At 53.4% G+C, this 19,673-nt stretch overlaps 1 protein-coding gene across 5 annotated transcripts in view; it reads right to left on the bottom strand.

Moving 5' to 3' along the window:
- Positions 1-1,654: 1,654 nt before the first annotated feature.
- The window catches only part of SMARCA4 (SWI/SNF related BAF chromatin remodeling complex subunit ATPase 4), a 92,151-nt gene continuing 74,132 nt past the window's right edge, over positions 1,655-19,673 (bottom strand). For 3 of the 5 annotated variants that reach the window (XM_086699064.1, XM_086699066.1, XM_086699063.1), the window contains 5 exons: positions 5,558-5,666; positions 4,982-5,083; positions 3,855-3,987; positions 3,571-3,713; positions 1,655-2,172 (listed from right to left, as the gene is read on the bottom strand). In XM_086699064.1, coding sequence (XP_086555190.1) covers positions 2,140-2,172; positions 3,571-3,713; positions 3,855-3,987; positions 4,982-5,083; positions 5,558-5,666 — 520 coding nt within the window. In that variant the 3' untranslated portion in view covers positions 1,655-2,139. The remainder of the gene's footprint in view (positions 2,173-3,570; positions 3,714-3,854; positions 3,988-4,981; positions 5,084-5,557; positions 5,667-19,673) is intronic. The other 2 variants (XM_086699067.1, XM_086699065.1) reach the window with 1 other exon arrangement.

Raw genomic sequence — 19,673 nt, forward strand, 5'->3', positions numbered from 1 at the left:
TCCCATTCATGCTTGCTCTCTCTCAAAATAAACTTTAACAAATTGTCTTTAAAAAAAAAGTGTTTATTCAGGAAAATCGGAATGGCAGGTGAGAGCAGTGGGAGGCTGGCATACTTTTTGCCTGCGGCTGCTTCCTGCCACCCAGGCCAGGACCTGAAAGTCACTGCCCGGCCTTGGAAATGAACAGCAGCAGATTGGAAATAGGTAGGATTCTCCTTGTGGGATGAATGGGAAAGGCCAAGTTCTCCTAACCAGCCTGAGGTTGGGATCCTGGTTGCCACAGACTGGCAAACTGGGCAGCAGTTGAGCGGCCTGGAGAATGAGGCAGCCAGTGACGGCTCCACATACTGCAAGGGTCCAGAAAGCTGCCTGCAGATGCGAGGCTGCGCGCATGCACTGAGAGACGTGGAGTGCGCCCCGCGGTTCCATGCAACCTGCTCAGGGGGAGGCGGCGCGCATGTGCTGAGAAACCCTAAGAGAGCACGGCAGGAAGCCGAAGCAGGTCCAGCCTGCAAGCTGCCTAATATATACAGGGCCACCAGCACGGAGCCTCAGCGACTCTCAGGTGGCTGTCCCTGGCTAATCTGGAAGCGAGGCCGAACCAGGGGCGCCTCCTAGAGGAAACCTGCTTCAAAACCAAAACCCAAAACTGAGCAGATACATCAGCAGCTACACGCTGTGGGGGAAACGCTCTCCAGGGTTAGATCAGTTAATCACTGAACAAAGAAAGTAGAGCCTTCACCACCGAAATTCTTCATGGGGGAAGAGGGAATGACTCAGAGTTGTTACAATATATTATTTAAAACGTCCATTTTGGGGCACCTGGGTGGCTCAGTCGGTTAAGTGTCCGACTTCTGCTCGGGTCATGATCTCACCGTTGGTGGGTTTAAACCCTGCATAGGGCTCCGTGCCCACAGCTCAGAGCCTGGAGTCTGCTTCAGATTCTGTGTCTCCCTCTCTCTCTGCCCTTCCCCCGTTCACACTCTGTCTCTCAAAAACAAACATTAAAAAAATTTTAAAAACAAAAAATAAGTACAAATAAAATGTCCATTTTGAACAAAAAAAAAATCGCATGACTTACACTGAGGAAAATGGTCAACAGAACGTTTCTCTGAGGGTGTCCAGATGTTGGGCTTCAAAGCAGCCATTATAAACATGTTCAAGGAACTGAAGGGAACAGTGTTTGAAGAACGAGAGGCAAATGCGATGGCAATGACTCATGAAGAGAGGATCTTAATCAAGAGACAAAAAGCATAGAAAAGAACAACGTAAGTTCTGGACTTGGGAGCCCTCTTTGATGATCTGGGCTCCCACAATGCCCCGGACTTCCCAGGTAACAGCCCGGGCCTCTGTGTGGCACCTGCTCGTTTACATGGCTGTCTTGCCGGCCCCGCCTTGGCTGCAGGCGGGGAGGGTAGGCCCTGAGCTGTCTGCTCCGGGAGCCTGAGCTGCAGATCTGATGGTATGAGGACTGCGCAAGTCCTTCTCCTCCGCCTGGGCCTCGGTGTCCTCCCTGTGGAGTGGGTCCTGTGGGATCTGGTGACGGGAGGACAGGGCCCTGGCCGAGGCGAGGCGCCCTCCCACCCCCCCACGCCCCCAAGGCATTCACCACCATGCAGGGAGCAGGGAATGAGTCCACCGGAAGGCAAGGCTGTGAGTTTTCTCATCTGTTTAATTTATTACTGTTTGACATCCAGTGACACTGACATACCCCCGCCGGGCCTGCGGACCCCGGCCCCGGCGAGTCTGACCTGTCCGATAAAATACAGTACAAGGAGTGGACGGCTACAAAAACATGCATCCACGGCTTAAACTACAGTGATTCCAAACTGCGGCCGCAACAGTACTGCCGGGAAAGGAAAGACAACCAGGTGTCGCGTGTTCCCCAATTCATAATTCTTTTTTTTTTTTTTTTCTTGTTTTAAACAGTTAATGCTGTTACAAACGCTACTGATGCCGGGACGGGGCCAGACACAAACAGTCCTACATCTTCTCTGCCGTATAAATATGGAAGATTTTCGTTTATACAGTTTCCCCCAAGTCTGAAACTACATCTGCTGCTACCCGTTACTGCTAAGGGCTATGCCGCCTCGGCTCTGGAACCAGGGGCCCGGGGTCGAGACTCTGGAATGTTGGGACTCAGTCTTCCTCGCTGCCACTTCCTGAGCGGTCCTGGAGGGGGACAGGAGGAGAGAGCACAAGTCAGCCCTGCAGCCGAGCGCACCCGTCCCCTCCCCGGGGCCTACCTGGGCTCTAAGCACGTTCGGGAACTGAACAGACTTGACTGGGTGTGAGGCCAGGGGCGGGGCACCCTTTGGCTTCACCCCCACTGCTACGGCCAAATCTCAATGTCATTTGCTCCCAAGGACTGGCCCCTGCGCCTCCATCGACTCTTCCTCGAGATCTGGGAGGCTCGCTGGGCCTTCTCTGCTTCCTCCCACCACCGTGTGCCTATCCCTGTGCCCCCGACCTGTGGCATCAAAACCACCTTGGTTACGTAAGAGGTCTGCTCTTCTGTGTGAACGGTTTAAACAGCTTGGCAAGGGCCACAAAACGCTTTGCTGGATCCGGCTGGGCAGATGGGGAGCTTTACAGCCCAGACCCTCCTCTCCAGAAACACAGGCCAGCCCTCCATGTTCAGGACACCACTAATGTCCTCCTCATAAGGTCATCATGTATGTCTACAGTCAGATTTACTCCGAGGTAGCAGTTTTTGCTGCTATCCTTGCAAATGGCATGAGAAAAATAGCAACGATGAAAGGGCCCTGAGGCAGTTTCACTGGGCCGAGCACCACGTAATCCTCCTGACCTCCCTGCTTTGTGAAAGTGGAAACTGAGGCTCAAAAGTGAAGTGAACATCCCAAGTCCCAGTGCAGGAAAAGGCCAAACATCCCAGCCACAGCCAGAGGGCAAAGCGTAGCTGAACCCAGCGGGTGGGTCTGCCACCCCCCCATGCCCACAAAAATGCCCACCGTGGGCTGGATGCTCCCGTAGCTTCTCCCCAATGCAGAGGGAACGCGGCACCGACATTCCACTCGCGGCAGCGCTCACGGGTCTTGTAATTTCAGATCATGGCATTTTTGTTTTTGTTTTTGTTTTTATCCACTACCATTCTTGGGAGATCATCCTACATAGGCCGGAACGGAGCCACGAGCGGAGGCCTCAGGGTGTTCCCCATAAATTACACAGGGCAAGGGCCTGCTGAAAGCCTCCGCTACCGAGGGTGCTGCGTCTGCTCAGAAAGACAGACGGGGGACAGTCTGGTGGCATCTTCAACCCCAGCGTCTCCTGACCCCGCCCCCGATACAAACCCGGCACCGCTGGCCTCAGCATGGCGGCCCCAGTGTCCTGGAGAGGCAACGCTGCCCAAGTCGCACAGACTTGGGTCTCGAGCTATGTGCCATGTACGATCCTAAGCCTCAGCCTTCCCATCTGTGGGGGGGGCTATCAGAGCACCGACCCTCCCAAGGCCGTGCCAGAGGTCTTGGATCTGGCATGGGGACGCATCTCCGAAGACCCAACTGCCACTGGCTACCTGCTCCTGCTCAGGCCGGGGCTCCGGGGGCTCACCTCCTCCTGCTCCTCTTCACTGTCATCATCGCTCACCACCGGCTTGGCCCGGGATCCGCGGCTCGGTCGCCGTCGGCCCCCCTTCAGCCTATCCTGTGCCTTCTCCTTCCGGCCGAGCTTGATCTTCACTTTGACAGAGCGGGCTGGGGGAGGGACCAGAAAGTGGGGGGGGGGAAAGAAAGACAGACGTGAGCTGGGGAGAGAACGGCAAGCCGAGCCAGGGGCGGCCAGGGGCTGCCTGGCTGTGACGTTGGCTTGCCACACCACCCACCGCGGGGACTCACACTCAGACTCGGAGCCTTCCTCCTCGCCCTCCTCCTCCTCCTCGCTCTCCTCGCCCTCACTGTCGTCCTCTTTTTCAATTTTCTGCCGCACACTGGTGAACACCGACTGTAGGACAATGGAATCTTCGTAGATCTGGAAGGAGACGTGGGGTTTGAGTGAGCTGGGGCCACGGGCCCTGCCCTCTGGCAAGGACAGCCTGTACAGGGTAGAGTATCATCTCAGTAACCCTTTCCCAATCAGTTCCTGAGAGAACAGGAGGATTATGAAATGGCCCCGGAGAAAAGGGTGGGTGTGTTAGTTTAGGCACGGCTACGGGTTCCTTCCTCCCTCTGAAGAATCCCAGAGAGCATTTGCTTTTCAAGTCGCTGGAAACACATGCCCCTTGTCTAAGGCAGTGTTTCCCCCAAACTTAGACGAGTGTAAAATCCCTTTTCCGGGAGGCATCTACCCTAGACACACTTAGGAACAGTTTGCTAACGTGAGGCTGTATGTGTATGTTAATCTCATTGCAGGAAAGAACGTATCTACACAATTCCTTTCAAGGGGGTCCCTAGTGAATTCAAAATAAAATTTAACGTGTACACTGGATGGCTCATAGGGTCATCCTGGATGGATGGGACTGAGTTTATTTCCTCCGATCTGCTTGTTATTCTCTTTGCGCCTTTTAGTAAGGAATACATTGCCTTTTTTTTTTTTTTTTTACGTTTATTTATTTTGAGAGAGAGAGAGTGCAAGAGCAGGGGAGGGGCAGAGGGAGAGAGGGAGAGAGAGAGAGAGAGAGAGAGAGAGAGAGAGAGAGAGAGCGAGTGCTCATAAGCACGAGTCAAAGAAGGGCAGAGAAAGGGGGAGAAAGAGAATACCAAGCAGTCTCCATGCTGTCAGCACAGAGCCCAATGTGGGGCTCTTACTCACAAACTGTGAGATCAAGACCTGAGCCCAGATCAAAAGTCGGACGTTTAACTGACTGACCCACCCAGGCTCCCCAGGAATTTTTTTTTTTTTTTTTTTTTTTTTTTTTTTAAATCAGTCAATTCAAAATGGAGTGAGGGGCAGGCTGGCTTGGGGCCTAGCTGTGAAAGTGGCCAAAGCTAGGAGCGGCTGCCCTCTGCCCCAGGCGCCTCCTCACCAGGGAGCCCTCCAGGTTGAAGGTCTGAGCGTTCTGGCACAGCAGCATGACGTCCTTCTCCAGGTCATTGAGGCTGCGATACTTGTGGTTGCGGATGCGCTCCTGCGGGCAGGGTTCGAGAAGCAGCCTTACCTTGGGAATCTGCCTTGTGCCCAGGGACCCTGGGGCCGGGAGTCCCTCTGCCTCACGCGGTCACGGCCCAGTCTTCCGGGTGACTCTGTTTAGACTCGGACGCTCAGGCCCACTGAACACAAGAGCTGCCTGGCCAAAGCCCAGGCCGTGGGTGATCCTGAAGGAGCCCCAAACGCTGGCTGCCCACCGACACGACCATGGGACCCTCTCCCCCAACCTGCACTATGGGTCTCTTGAGGCCACGAGGAACCCCAAGAGCCCGTGACTGGGCCCTGGTCAGACGGTCTGGGTTCTGCCCAGTTTGCTCCTGGTCATGTCTCACACACTCCCCGTAGCTCCCAGAGGGGGGTGCCCATGGAAGGTACCGGGTCAGACCCCCCAAACACTAATGTAGGCACATCCCTGCAGAGAAACCCCAGTTCCCACATCCCACGCCAGGGTTACCTTTATCTTCTTGAAGTCCACAGGCTTGCGGATGAGCTCGTAGTACTCGGGCAGTTCCTTGCGGGACGGCAGCTGGATGAACACCTCGCTGAGCTGACGTCCACTACTACTGCAAGGCGGGACACAGTGGGCGTCACTCACAGGCCCCGCCTGCTGGGAGAGCCCCCACTTGGCCAGCACCCATTGTTTGAGGACAAAAAGGGTGAGAGAGTCAATGCGTGCAGGAGTGATTTCCTGTGAGTTCTGAAACATTCTCTCGAGAGGCGACCATGCACAGAGAGGCCGGGGATGCATCTGAATCCAGCCCCTGCCCTCACCCAATCCTCCCTGCCCCTGGAGGGAATATCGCCAAATGCCGTAAAAGCCTTGGCACTCGAAAGAAGCAGAATCACAATTATAATTATGTATGATACAAACATCTGCTTATGTTGCAGTGAACTTCAGAGAATTTAGCAAAAACCCGTCCAGGGGATGCCCCCTGGAAAGACGCTAACAGAAGACAAAAGCAGTTTACTGGTGCTTGCTATTGGGAAAGCGCTGGTTTTCCACAGGGGAGCAGAGGAAAGCCGCATCCTGAGTGGCCCTGAGGCGTGGTGGGGTCTCACTCATGGTCTCCTGGGCCTCGCCTTTGGGGGAGCCATCCACTTGGCCACCAGGCTGTGCCATGCCCACGCCTGGCTCTGTCTGGGGACAGGAGCTCAGAGGGACAGCACTCCTGGGGCCTGCCTGAGGAGGGAGGGAGCAGGCACGTCAAGGACTGGCAGATGGGAGAAGTCAACTCTCAGGAGCTCAGTCTCCCCTTCTGCTCTGTCAGCCCTGGAGGACAGGGACCCTGCCTCATGGGACCCAGGGAGCCGGTGACCTGGTCGAGGCCCTGCTCTGCAGGTCCTCTCTCGTCACCTAGGCCCCCACACACGCTGGCTGTGGTTTCATCTGGGTCCCACCGCCCAAGTGTCTGGCCCCTGGCCTGGGCTCCTTTCCGACTGCTTAGCAACTTGGCTTTTTCAAAGTCACCTCTGTGAGATGGATGACCGGGTCTCAGTGCTGCCGGCAGGCTGAGGCCCTTTGGCTCCTGGCAACTGTGGCCTCCTCATGAGCACTTCCTCTCTTCTTTTCAAGAGAGTTCTAGAAGGACAGAGCAGCCCACCCTCTCCAGCCTGCTGTCTGCACATACTGAACGCACCCCGTTCTCCTTTTTGTTTACTGTTCTGGAAGTCAGCAGTACCAGCACAATTGCGTTTTGGGTTTTGCTGCTGGATGCTCCCCACGTCACAACTGCGTTGAGCAGTGGCTTTGTTTGGGGTGCCTGGGGGACTCCGTTGGTTGGACGTCCGACTTCAGCTCAGGTCGTGATCTCGCGGTCTGTGAGTTCGAGCCCCGCGTCGGGCTCTGTGCTGACAACTCAGAACCTGAAGCCTGCTTCAGACCCTGTGCCTCCTTCTCTCTGCCCCTCCCCCGCCCACACTCTGGCTCTCTCGCTCAAAAATAAATCTAACGTTAGAAAAAAAAAAGAAAAGCAGCAGCTTTGCCAAGACAGCCTCCCTGAGGCTGGGATTCTGGAAGCTTTTTGCCCATTTGGGGTTCCTGTGCCTCATGAGTGCCCTGGCCCGCCTCCCGCGGCTGAGGTCTCCCGAGGTGCAGGCCCGACAGGAGCTGGAATCCAGTCCCTGCACTTTTTGTACTCTAGACACGGGACATGTGGTCCTTGCTCTGGGCTGGGCACTTGACATACGCGTTCTCCCCAAACTGTTATCGTGGAGGTGGGAGGTTCGGCAAGCCGTGCCCAGACGCAGCCCGCCTCGGGCCTCCGCCTTCCAGCCCGTCCTTCAGGTTGTGCCAAGCGGGGGTGCCTGCGCTCAGCGTGTGCCAGCGCCCCCCTTCCTTCCAGACTGAGCGTTTAGCCACGTCCTGCCCCATACTGGGTCCAGCGGGTCACAGATAGAGGAGGGCGAGCCACCCGCGGGCCGTCGTTCCCAGGCCGTGGGCCCCTGCCTGGAGTCGCAGGCTTCCCCTCTCCTGGAAATGGCCGGGGGTGGTTTGGCCACAGAGGACGGGAGCTTGTTCGCATCAACTCCAAAAACGCCAGGAGGTATCAGGAGGCCCTGGGCGCTCTCCTTGGGCCAGGCAGACCTGAGCTGCAGCCCACCGCCCACCAACCTGCACGCATCCCGCGATCTCCCCCGTAACCTAAGAGCTCCTCCTCCTCATGCTGACAGAACGGTCAGACACACTGACGGCATTTCTCTCGCACAAGGGACTCCCTTCCTCAGTGAGACAGACTGAGGTTTTCTCCATTTCACTTTTTAGAGACGCCAGTTGACCCGCAAGATTCACTCTGCAGCGCGCTACTGGGTGTGGAGAGTGTGCCGCACAGGGCGTGAGGGCTGGGCTCCGTCGGACACACGTGCTCACTGGTGGCATCCAGGATGGTGGCTGAGCCTTGGCATGCGCGTGGCCCTCGAAGGAGCTCACGAAGCAGGACTCTAGCGCTGGAATACAGTGCAAAAAAGTTTTGTAATAAAACCCTCTCTCCTCCGCTGGTCTAAGAAATTGCTGGAGAAAGGAAAGGACAGCGAGCAACGGGGCCGTCTCACAAACCTCTAGAATAATGGCGTCACTGAGGATAAAGGTCCGCTTGGCCACCCTGCCTAACGTTTCTCTGGTGCAGTGAGCTCTGAGTGCGGATGGCCTGGGATTGGGAGCATGTGACAGAGGGACAGAGCACCAGGACGACGGGGGACTTTTAAAGCCACCCTCTCTCGAATAGCAAAGACCTTCTGGAAATCCACAAAGCCCCGAGATGTCATTTTTTATCCTCAGGAGTCCTCTGGAGACCCCTGCCCTGCCACCATGACTGTGGCGGCAGGCTTGGGGCCAAGAGCCTTCCTCACGTCTGCATTAGAGGTAGACAAGTCACAGCTGCCTACCTCCCCGAGCGTAAAACCCAAAGTCTTTCTGGTGGCGGCTTGTCCCTCCAGTGTGGGCTGTCCGTGGCCTCTAACATCAGCGTCTTTCTCTCCACCTCCTCAGAATCATCAAAGCCACCGCTCCCAGGGAGACCCAGCTGCAGCCCTCAGTTCTCTGACCCGCACCCAGGTCCCCTCACATAGTGTAATAAAAAAAGAATGACGGAGGGGCGCCTGGGTGGCTCAGTCGTTTAAGCATCCGACTCTGATTTCAGCTTGGGTCATGATCTCGCAGTTCGTGGGTTCGAATCCTGCAGGGGGCTCTGTGCTGGCAGCGCGGAGCCTGCTTGGATTCTCTCTCTCCACCCCTCCCCCACTCTCCCTCCCAAAATAAACTTAAAAAAAAAAAAGGGGGGGGGCGCCTGGGTGGCGCAGTCGGTTAAGCGTCCGACTTCAGCCAGGTCATGATCTCACGGTCTGTGAGTTCGAGCCCCGCGTCGGGCTCTGGGCTGATGGCTCAGAGCCTGGAGCCTGTTTCCGATTCTGTGTCTCCCTCTCTCTCTGCCCCTCCCCTGTTCATGCTCTGTCTCTCTCTGTCCCAAAAAAAATAAATGTTGAAAAAAAAAAAAAAAAAGAAGGAAAAGAATGATGGAGACGTAAGACAGAGGCACAGATCTTCAGGTGTGCCAGGATGCCAGACCCTTGGGACCTGGGTGGGCTTAACCTCTTCTTGAACTTGCTGTTACGGGATCACGCATGGTAAGCTCCCAGTTCTGGCCGCCTCCCTCATCGCTGTCAGATTTGTCCCTCTGGCACGTGCCACACGGTCTGCCTGTCTATGTGCTGCTGGCCGGGACCTGGGCGGTGGCGGTTCCGGGCATCATGAAGCAGGTGGCTGCAGACACTCACACCTGAGTGTCTGCCTTGCACTTCTTTGGGGAATACGCCTGGAGCCGGAAGTGCCTGACAGCAGGGTAGGGGGCGTTCAGCTTCAGCAGATACGGGTTGGGGGACGGGACCCCCGCTCCCTTTTTCGGCAGCAGATGGGCTGTTCTCATCCTGTCTGCCGCGCTCACGGTCAGCCCTCCTCGGCGTGGCTCTTCTACAACCCGGCTGTGAACCGGTATCTCCCTGTGGTTTTAACTCACGGTCCCTTGATGGGCAGTTAGGCCAGGCACCCTTTCATGGGTGGAATGGTCACCGGCAACCTCTCTCCGGCACTGCCTGTTCACGTCTTTCTCCTCCCCCAGAGCGGCCTTTGCTGGACAGGTTCACCGCAAACACCTTTCCCAGTCTGTGGCGTGTCTTCTTATTCTCTTGATGGTGTCTTTTGGTGAATGGACCTAACTTTCAATCAAATTCCGACTTACCAATACTTCCTTTTGCACTTGGTGTTTCTCTTGCCCTGTCACACAGGTATTGCGTCTTCTTCGAGAAACGCTGACAATTCAATGTTTTTCTTTCTTTCCTTCTTTGTTTTTTTTTTTTTAAAGTTTATTTATTTTGAGAGAGACAGAGAGATTGAGCAGGGGAGGGGCAGAGAGAGGGGGAGAGAGAGAATCCCAAGCAGGCTCTGCACTGTCAACACAGAGCCCGATGTGTGGCTCGAACTCAGAACTGCAAGATCATGACCTGAGCCGAACCAAGAGTCAGACGCTTAACCGACTGAGCCGCCCAGGCGTGCCGGACAATTCAACCCTTTTACAGAATTAGAGATGAAGCCAGTCACCCGGAGCAGTGGTCATTCCACCCTACCAGATCCTGTGTGTCTGTGTCCTCACTGAACTAGAACACGGGCCATGAGGGCAGTGACCTCGCCGTTTTATTTGCTGCTCTATCTCTGGCACCTGGAACGAAGCCTGGTACACAGCAGGAACTCAACGTTAGCCGAATGAAAGAAACAGACTGGGGTGAAAGCCTCAGGGCCAAGGAGCAGGGTTCAAACTCGGCTATGACGAAGGTCAGCTCGGAATAAGAGTGTTTCATCGCCCCAACACTGCACGGTCATCTATATACCGCCCTGTTCCGGAAAAGACTGGCACCAACTACCGGGAACCCCACTGCCCCCCAAAAGGATAGAACCGCGACCTCTCTGCATCAAAGACATCATCCATCCATATCCCTAACAGACTGAAACACCAGAGAGGCTTTGAGAGCTGGTGGCAGGCAGGGCTTGGGCACACACCCCCACCCCCGGACTAAGTCGGGGACTTCTCCCACCCTTTCCCATACGCTGCTCGAAATCATGGGTCAGCAAACTTTTTCTGCAACCCACCCACTGGGTATAAGTCTTTTAGGTTTTGTGGGCCATGCCGTCTCTGTCACAACTACTCAGTTCCTGCCACTGTCGCATGAAAGTGGACACAGACAACACGCAGAACAGTGAGCTTTGGCTGTGTTCCACCACCACTTCTGTTACGAACAATGAAATTTGAATTTCATAGAATTATATGTCATGGAATAATATTCTTTTTTGAAATTTCCCAAATCATCTAAAAATAGCATTCCTAATTCACAGGTGATACACATACAGCTGGTGGGCCAGACTTCACAAGCAATCAACCAAAGGTGGTACCCAAGGTAGATCCTTCTAGTCCCGTATAGAAGTGGTCCTGATCTGCCAGGAAGTACTCCCTCTCTGTCCCTCAGCCCTGCTTGCCTTCCCAGAGTCGAGTTCAGACCATTTTCCGACATCTTTAAGCCCCGGGACCATGTTCTCCTTGGACCCTCCATCAGTTAACCGAGCCTACAAGGTCCTGGATAAGAGGAGCTCAGGTGTTTCAAAACTGATTTAGCTGCAGGGGCATCTGGGTGACTGTTGTTTGAGCGTCCGACTCTTGCTTCTGGCTCAGGCCATGGTCTCCCAGTTCATGAGTTCGAGCCCCACGTTGGGCTCTGCACAGACAGCTCGGGGACTGCTTGGGATTCTCTCTCTCTCTGCCCCTTCCCAGCTCGTGAGTGTTCTTTCTCTCACAATATATACACCTTAAAAAGTTTTTTTTTAATTAAAAAAAAAATCAGAACTGATTTATAGCTGTTGACAATTCATGGGTATTCTGAATTGTAGACAATTCAGAAGGTATTCCACAGGGATGCCTGGGTGACTCAGTCGGTCAAACGTCTGACTTTTGGTTTTGGCTCAGGTCGTATCTCACGGTTCTTCAGACTGAGCCCCATATTGGGCTCTGTGTTGAGCCTGCATGGGGTGGAGAAGCCTGCATGGAATTCGGTCTTTCAAAATAAATAAATAAACATTAAGGGGAAAAAAGGTATTCCATAAACAAAATTTGAAAGTGGAATGATTTGAACGTATTCACTTACTTGATCAGTAGAGTCGCTTTCTAGGTTCGGTCTGTTGCCACACTACAAAAATTTATGAAGAGCCTCCACCTGCCACATGTACCCCCCGAAAGGGTAATCTCAGCGTTGGGTCTTAGGGCCGCGTGGCACACAAGTGATTCTGATTCCAGCACCAACGAAAGGAAATGATGTTCAGCAACGAGTCCACTGAGAACAATGGTCTACAGGCCATCGGTCCTGTGCCCTCCGCACTCTCCCAGTAGCCAGAACCGGGGGAAGCTTTACTTCAGGGTGCACGTGCCAAGGCCAAGACTGGCTGTAGGTTATGATGCTGATTAAGTGTCTGACGAGCTCACAGTTTCAAATGAGCCAACGACATACCTGGAGGCACACGTCTCAATATAGTTCGACGAAACCTGTATCTCATGTTTTTAATTTTTTTTTTTTTTTTAACACTTATTCATTTTTCAGAGACAGAGAGAGACAGAGCGCAAGCAGGGGAGGACACAGAATGGGCTCCAGGCTCTGAGCTGTCTGCAAGGAGCTGGATGCGGGGCTCAGACTCATAAACTGCGAGACTGTGACCTGAGCTGAAGTCAGCTGCTTAACCGACTGAGCCACCCAGGCTCCCCAAGACCATTTCTTTATTATTTTCCCTGCATAGAGAAGGAGCACATTGCTGAAATGCATGAGCTCTTTAGAAGGATCTCACACAGGCCCCACATCAGGCTCCATACTGACAGTGTGGAGCCTTCCTGGGATTCTCCCTCGCTCCCTCTCTCTGCTCTTCCTCAGCTTGCTCTGATAAACTTAAAAAAAAAAAAAAAGAAAAAAGAAAAAAAAGAAAGAAGGATCTGACACGGGATTCTGAGGAAAGCAGAGGGTGGGACTGGTTCACCCCGATCTACTTATTTCTGGAGTCCAGTGTACCTGTCCTTTTTTGAGCTTATACGTAATTCTAGTTTTGTTTGTTTTTTTTAATATTTTAATGTTTATTTGTGCTGAGAGAGAGTGGTGTGTGCGCACGTGGGGGAGGGGTGGGGAGGGAGAGAGAGGATCCCAAGCAGGCTCCACACTGTCAGAGTGGAGCCTGACGTGGGGCTCGATCCCACAAACTAAGATCATGACCTGAGCCAATACGAAGAGTCAGACGCTTAACCAACTGAGCCACCCAGGCGCCTCTCTTTTTTTTTTTTTTTTAAGTTTATTTTCAGAGAGAGAGAGAGAGAGAGACAGATGTATGCGTGCACACACGTGAGCCACGCAGGGACAGAGACAGAGAGAGAGAGAATTCCGAGCAGACTCCGTGCTCAGCACAGAGCCTGACTTGGGGCTTGATCTCACTGTTGAGAGATCATGGTCGGAGCTGACATCAAGAGTCAGACGTTTAACCGATTGAGCCACCCAGGCGCCCCTGTAATTCTAGTTTTAAGACCCTTCTAAGACAGCTGCGCTGTTGTCTTTTCTTTGGTGTGCTCCATTTCTGACCACTCACTAGCAGGGAGTGAAGCCTCAGATGGAATTGGCAGGATGACAAATGGGGCAGGTGCAACTGCACGGGGCAGACTCAGCACAACGTGGCAAGGCTGCCTGGGCTAATCCTCCCGTGGCTTAGAGCCCCCACTGGGCCCGCAGCCTGGCCGGGGCCCTGAGGATGGGGATCAGTACTTTTCGGAAGACATCTCACCTCAGCGTTTCTCACGACAGGCTCTGGGCTGGGGGCCAGATAGAAGTGCCGACCCCAGACTTGGACCCACGGGCAGAGGGCTGGCTTCTCCTGGAGCACACCCATTCTGAGCTTGGACTCCAGACAAAGGGCTGTCTGCTACCCTCTCTTCTGCCACAAGGGGACTATCCTGAGGGGCTTGCTGCCACCTGCAGTTACCTCTCCTGGGGGGACACTTCGGGGGGGGGGGGGACAACCTTCCCTGGGGCTTGTTACACTGCCCATTTTTCTTGCAAATCAAAGGCACAAACCTTTCAACTCCGAAAGCCATCTTCTCTTTGATTCTAATCAGGGAGGTGCAGGGCTCCTGCGAGGGCACGGGGAACGTGACTGCAGGTTTTGGGCAGTGGCTGCCAGGCCCAGGCTGAGGCTGCTTCACCATTGACATGGATCCGGGGCTGGTCTACGGGCAGCATGCCTGGCCCGCGACGTCTCACTCGGGGTCTCTATAATCCCATTGAGGGGATTCTCCTTCTGTGCTGCGGACTCGGAAATGGAGACGTGGACATGGAGGAGGAACCCAGATCTCTGTGACCTTCAAGCCCTCTGGCCCGTTTAGGGTTGCTGCCTCTTGGCAGGGTAGAGGAGGAAGGGGGCCCAGAGGGGCTGCTCAGCGGGGTTCAGCCATGGGAGGTTCAGCCGGGGGAGCCTCTACACATGCACCATCTTTCTGAGCCATCGTGAGTAACTTGCAAGGATCTCCTAAGAACAAAGATGTTCTCTTCTGTGACATCAGTACGGTCAAGTTCAGGAAACCTGGCGCTGACACCTCCGCTGCTGGGCATGTGATCTTTACAGCAGCTGTGGCTCTGCCCTATCGCTGGTAAAGGTCAATCTCAAAACCCCCGTGGGGAGCACAGGTTCTGAGGGTCCTCTGGAGCCTGCCTGCTTAAATGGCTCCTTCCGGCAGATGCAGTTCTCTAAAACCTCCCCCGAGGCACCAAGTACACACTCCAGAGCACACACCTGCTGACCGGCATTTGGAGACAGTGCCCAGATACCCTGGCTTGCTTCTGCTGATGCTCTCTGAAGGATTAAGGGATGGAGACATCAACTGGCAGCACACAGAGCCCCACGACAAGGTCCCAACCTGACCGGGAACCTGTGCCTAACTCATCTGTTCTTATTTGATCTTATTTTTTGCAAACATTTTTTAATGTTTTTATTATTTCTGAGAGAAAGAGACAGCGTGACTGGGGAGGGGGGCAGAAAGAGAGAGAGACACAGAATCTGAAGCAGGCTCCAGACTCTGAACTGTCAGCACGGAGCCTGATGAGGGGCTCAAACTCGCAAAACCGCGAGATCATGACCTGAGCCGAAGTCGAACGCTCAACAAACTGAGCCACCCAGGTGCCCCTGCATGTTTGGATTTTAGAGCGAAAACCCCTACCTCCAACTTTCTTTCTTTCTTTTTTTAACGTTTGTTTATTTTTGAGAGAGACAGCACAGGTGAGGAGGTAGAGAGAGAGATGGGATAGAGGATCTGAAGCAGGTCCTGTGCTGACAGCAGTGAGCCTGACTCAGGGCTCAAACTCACAAACCATGAGATCATGACCTGAGCTGAAGTTGGACGCTCAACAGACTGAGCCACGCGGGTGCCCCTCCAACTTACTTTCTTAATTCTGGTTCCAATTCTGGCTGTTCATTACAGGGTTCCCTGATGCAGTTTGAGATTTCCAAGCACCAAGGAGAAGGGACCCTGTGGGGTCCTGAACATGGGAGTGGCCCATTATAGCTCCCTTGCCTTCCTTGGCTTCCTCTGGACATAGGATGCCCATGCCCTTGGCCTCAGGACCCCTGCGTATGCTGTCCCCTGTCCCCTTTGCCTAGGACACTCTTTTCTTCCTCTTCCCCCGGAAGAGGTGCAGGCCCCTATGTATCTTCAGGCTCTGCTTCTGTGGCACACCTCTTCAGGCCACACTGGACACAGGGGCCTTGGGAGGGATGGGTGTGGCAGCCCCAGTGGGAACAGGTGCAAAGGGACTGAAAGTTTCTCGATCAGGAGGTTACCTTTGGTAGATGAGGGCAGAAGCACAAAGGTAATGTCAAATGTGATTACACTGGTGTTTAAATACATCTGGGGGAGATCTGGAAGTACGTAATCAAAAGCAACATCTGGAGTGACGCCAACAAACAGAAGGGCGACCCTGCTCACACACAGCAGCAGAGGTGCAGAGGAACCGCTGCCGTGACATGGCTGCGTGGAGACGCGGCCCCGGCTCCCACAGGCGCTGGGGGGGGGGGGGGGGACCGCAGCACCAGGGCCTCCTGCCCGCCGAGGCAGACTCGGGACACGGCAAACCCAAAGGCTGACAACGTCCTGTAATTATTCTGTGGTGTCCGGGAGGAGCCAAGCTGTTAATGATTCGTTCTGTCCTCAGGCTTCGTGTTTAACTCAAGTATAGAATTTAGCTAATTAAAAAGTTCTGGAAAGTAAAAAAAATAAAAAAATAAAAAAATAATTTTTAACACAAATCTTTCATGGTCCCTTCTGGAAAGGAGTTATGTTGGCAGTCTGAGACAAGAAAGCGTGTGTTAGGCTACTTCCAAATTTATTCCATTCTCGTCCTCTTTGGTGTGGCACAGTAGCTGGTCCCTCAGAACCTTCCAGGTGCCTAACAAGCATGCCCTAAGAATTTCACCTGGTCCGAAGAGAGGCCTGGTTTTTGCACTAGGCTCCTGGGAGGTGAACTCTCAGCCCTTGAAATGTCCTGCCTGATGGGCTGCCTTTGTTTACCTGGGGTCCTCGGGCCCAGAGAGTCTAAGAATGCAATTTAGGGTAGTGGCGATGGGTCGTGTGGTGTCAGCTCAAACCACAGAGGGCCTGGAGCCTGAGGCCAGTCACATGGGTGGTCAGTCGTGTCTCTGTGAACAAGTTCCAATAAAAACTCTAGACGTTAAGGGTTCCTTGGCTGGCAGCGCCCTGCGTGTCTTGTCTCCTAATGCCGCCAGGAGAAGTCTGCTGTCAGCCACTCTCGGGGGAGAGGGTGGCTGGAAAGCCTGCACACAGAACTCTCTGGGACTCTGGCCCCATGTCAATCTTTGTCCTTTCACTGTAACAAACTGAAACCGTGAGTTTAACAGCTTTGAGAGTTCAGGGTCCGCCTAGAGAGTTGGCCAGCCTCAGGGTGGTCCTGGATCCCTGAGCTCTGCGGCTGGTGTCCGGGGTGAGGGTGGTCTCACTTCTCACCCAGTTGTCTCAACAGGGGGGAACCATACTGTTGTTTTCCCCAGGGTTTCAAACTCTGTGTTAATGAACATCAAAAACATCCATTAAACAGGTCAGCCTTTTACCCAAACATCATCTTTGAAAGTATTTGCGATGAGGGAACTCTTTCAGCAGGAAAATGAGACTATTTTCCCGAGTCTACGTGCCCTGCTTGATCTTCTGTGTGACCACAGCAAAGCAGCAGGCGGATGGACGTGCTCCAATTGCGAACGAAAGGTTTCTCAATGTCAGCACGGGGAGGATTCCTTTACCCACCATGTGCACCGTTTCACTCGCAACTCCGCCACGTCTCTTCCCAGTCCTGTGACGCCATCTGCTGCGGGAAGACGCAGGGTTAAATGTGAACCCCGCACCAAGGCCTCCACTGGGGCGCCCTGCCACGCGGGTATCAGGTCGACTGGGAGCGCAGCTCTGGGATTCCAGAGCTGGGGCCTTTCATCACACTGGATCCCGGAGTCCCCAGCAGGATCTCAGCCGCCTACAAGAGAACAGTCTCAACAAGGGATCTCTGAGCCCTCAGGGCCAGGTTTAGTGTAATGGCTGACTAATCACTCAATCTTGCGCGTGCAAGAAACACTCTTGCAGATGTGGAAAGACAACTGTTTGCAGCAGCCGGGGGAACCACTTCCTCTTTTCTCACATGACACACAACGAAGAATGATGCTCAGAAGGTCACAGGATGACTAAAAAAAGGGACACGTTTTTGGCCGCTTCCAAGTATCTTTTTTTTTTCTTTTAAACCGAGGCGTGACACAATACAGGAAAGCGCACCTATCTTGAATGCGTAACGTTTTCACGTCTTGATGTAACCACTGTTCGATACCCATCACCATGGGTCAGCTTCTGAACGTCCCATAACTGGAAGCATACAGTAGGTACCGGTGTCTGGCTTCTTTCACTCAAACAAAATGACTAGAAGATTCTCCCAGGGAGTGTCAGACTGTCTGTCCGGTGGTTTTTGGAATTCTGCTCTTTGATTAGGCCACCACTGAGATAATTTTCCTACGGATGGACACCAGGCTGTTTTGTTTGAGGCGGTCACGATCCAGGCTGCTACGCACACGTGCTTGTATGTGTCTTTTGGTGACACGCGTGGCTCAACGATCTCTGGGTGAGAAGGTTTACGGCCAAAGCGCCGACCACCCCCGTAAGCGGCACGTGAGGTACAACTGCTCCACGTCCTTGCCAGCTCTTGACGCAGTTCTGGCCATTCCGGTAAGCCTACAGAAAGAAGCGCCTCTGGTTTTTCCGGGTGCTACGTTGACATTGTGCACTGATCCCGACCACCTTTTCACACGCTGACGGGTCATTGGGATGTCTTCTTCCAGGAGTCCGTCTGCGACTTTTGCCCATTTTAAGATTTCAGCCTGCGGGAGCATCCACTGACTTTGTGAGGGCGTCCTCGGATGAACCAATGTTCTTAATTTCAGTGAAGCCGAATTTATGAGTCTCCTACGGACAGCAGTGCCTGTGTCCGTTCAGGAAGTCTACGCCTACGTCGAGGCCAGGAAGATGTTCATCTGCGCCTTCCTCGAGAACTGTTTTACCTTTCACATTTACGTCTGGTATCCATTTCAAGTTAACATACGGGTAAAGTGTGGGGCAGGGTCAAAGTTCATCTTCTCCATTTGGATATCCAAAAGATCAGCAGGACTTTTTCAGAAGTACATCCTTGCCCCCTAACCTTCAAGGGTCTTCTTCATTTTGACAATTTTAAGACTCCCTCCCAAGAAGATCATTGGGAAGAAAACACCGGGGTCTATAATTTTCACTGGATTTTTGCACACTCCGTGTTTTATCGTGGGGCTGGATCCCACGACCCTGGGATCATGACCCGAGCCGAAATCAAGAGGTGGACACTCAACCAAATGAGTCCAGGTGACCCCTGCATATTCTGTATTTTAAATAATTGTGAGTCTTCTACGTTTTTTGTGTGGCATTTGCCTCAAACGTGAAGTCTGCAAATTAGCTCAGCATTTTCTTCTCAATACCGCAGCTATGTTTTGAGAATGAGTGGCTGAACTTCAATAGGCCTTTCTCAGCAATTTGTTCCTCTTAATAATAAAGGATTCTTTTTTATTTTTATTATTTATTTAAAGTTTATCTTACTTACTTTAAGGGAGAGCATGTGTGTGCACACCAGCAGGAGAGGGGCAGTGAGAGAGGGAGAGAGAGAATCTCAAGCAGGCTCCACGCTGACAGTGCAAAGCCCAATGCGGACCTTGAGCGCACGAAATGGGACATCATGACCTGAGCCAAAATCAAGAGTCGGACGCTTAACTGACAGAGCCACCCAGGAGCCCCTAAAAGATTCTTTTTTGAAAGGCAATTTGTATCTTTTGTTTGGGTATTATAATCATCACCCCCCAAAATTTCACACTTGGTAAGAGCCTCTCCAAATGATATGCTGACAGCTTACACCCTGACACTTTTCCCTCCTACAGATTACAGCTTATCCTTACTTTGCTTAATGACTGAGTGCCAAGTGTTACTATAAAGTCAAGCTGGACAACCTTCCCGTTACTGGAACAGCCGTACTGGCCGGTATGGACCAGAAAGGGGATCAGAACAACCTGAGTCCTGAGCAAGGCGCAGGCCTCGCACCCGTAGCCACCTCTTGTCAGTCCACACGACCTGCCTTGAGCTGGCAGAATGTGCACCTGTTCCCTTGAAGGGCCTGGGAGGACGTTATTTTGCTATTTATATGGTACTTGTGATCCACAAATGGATCCGCCGCAGTCTCGAATCTGGTGTGTGTGTGTTCCTCGAGTGGAACCCGGTCTGTCTTCTCAACGTGCGGCCCACCCGTGACGGCCCAGACCAAGGGGGCCAGAACGAAAACCAGGCTTGCTGGTCACACAAGTGTGGGGAGACGGTGGAAAGTCTAGAGAAAGAAAGCTGCCTGTTCTGTGCTCTCGCCCCGCGGGCCTCCTCGCCACCGTCCGCCATCTGTGC

Source organism: Puma concolor, chromosome A2 (genome assembly GCF_028749965.1).
Source record: "Puma concolor isolate L17-30 chromosome A2, mPumCon1.1.hap2, whole genome shotgun sequence".
NCBI lineage: Eukaryota > Metazoa > Chordata > Mammalia > Carnivora > Felidae > Puma > Puma concolor.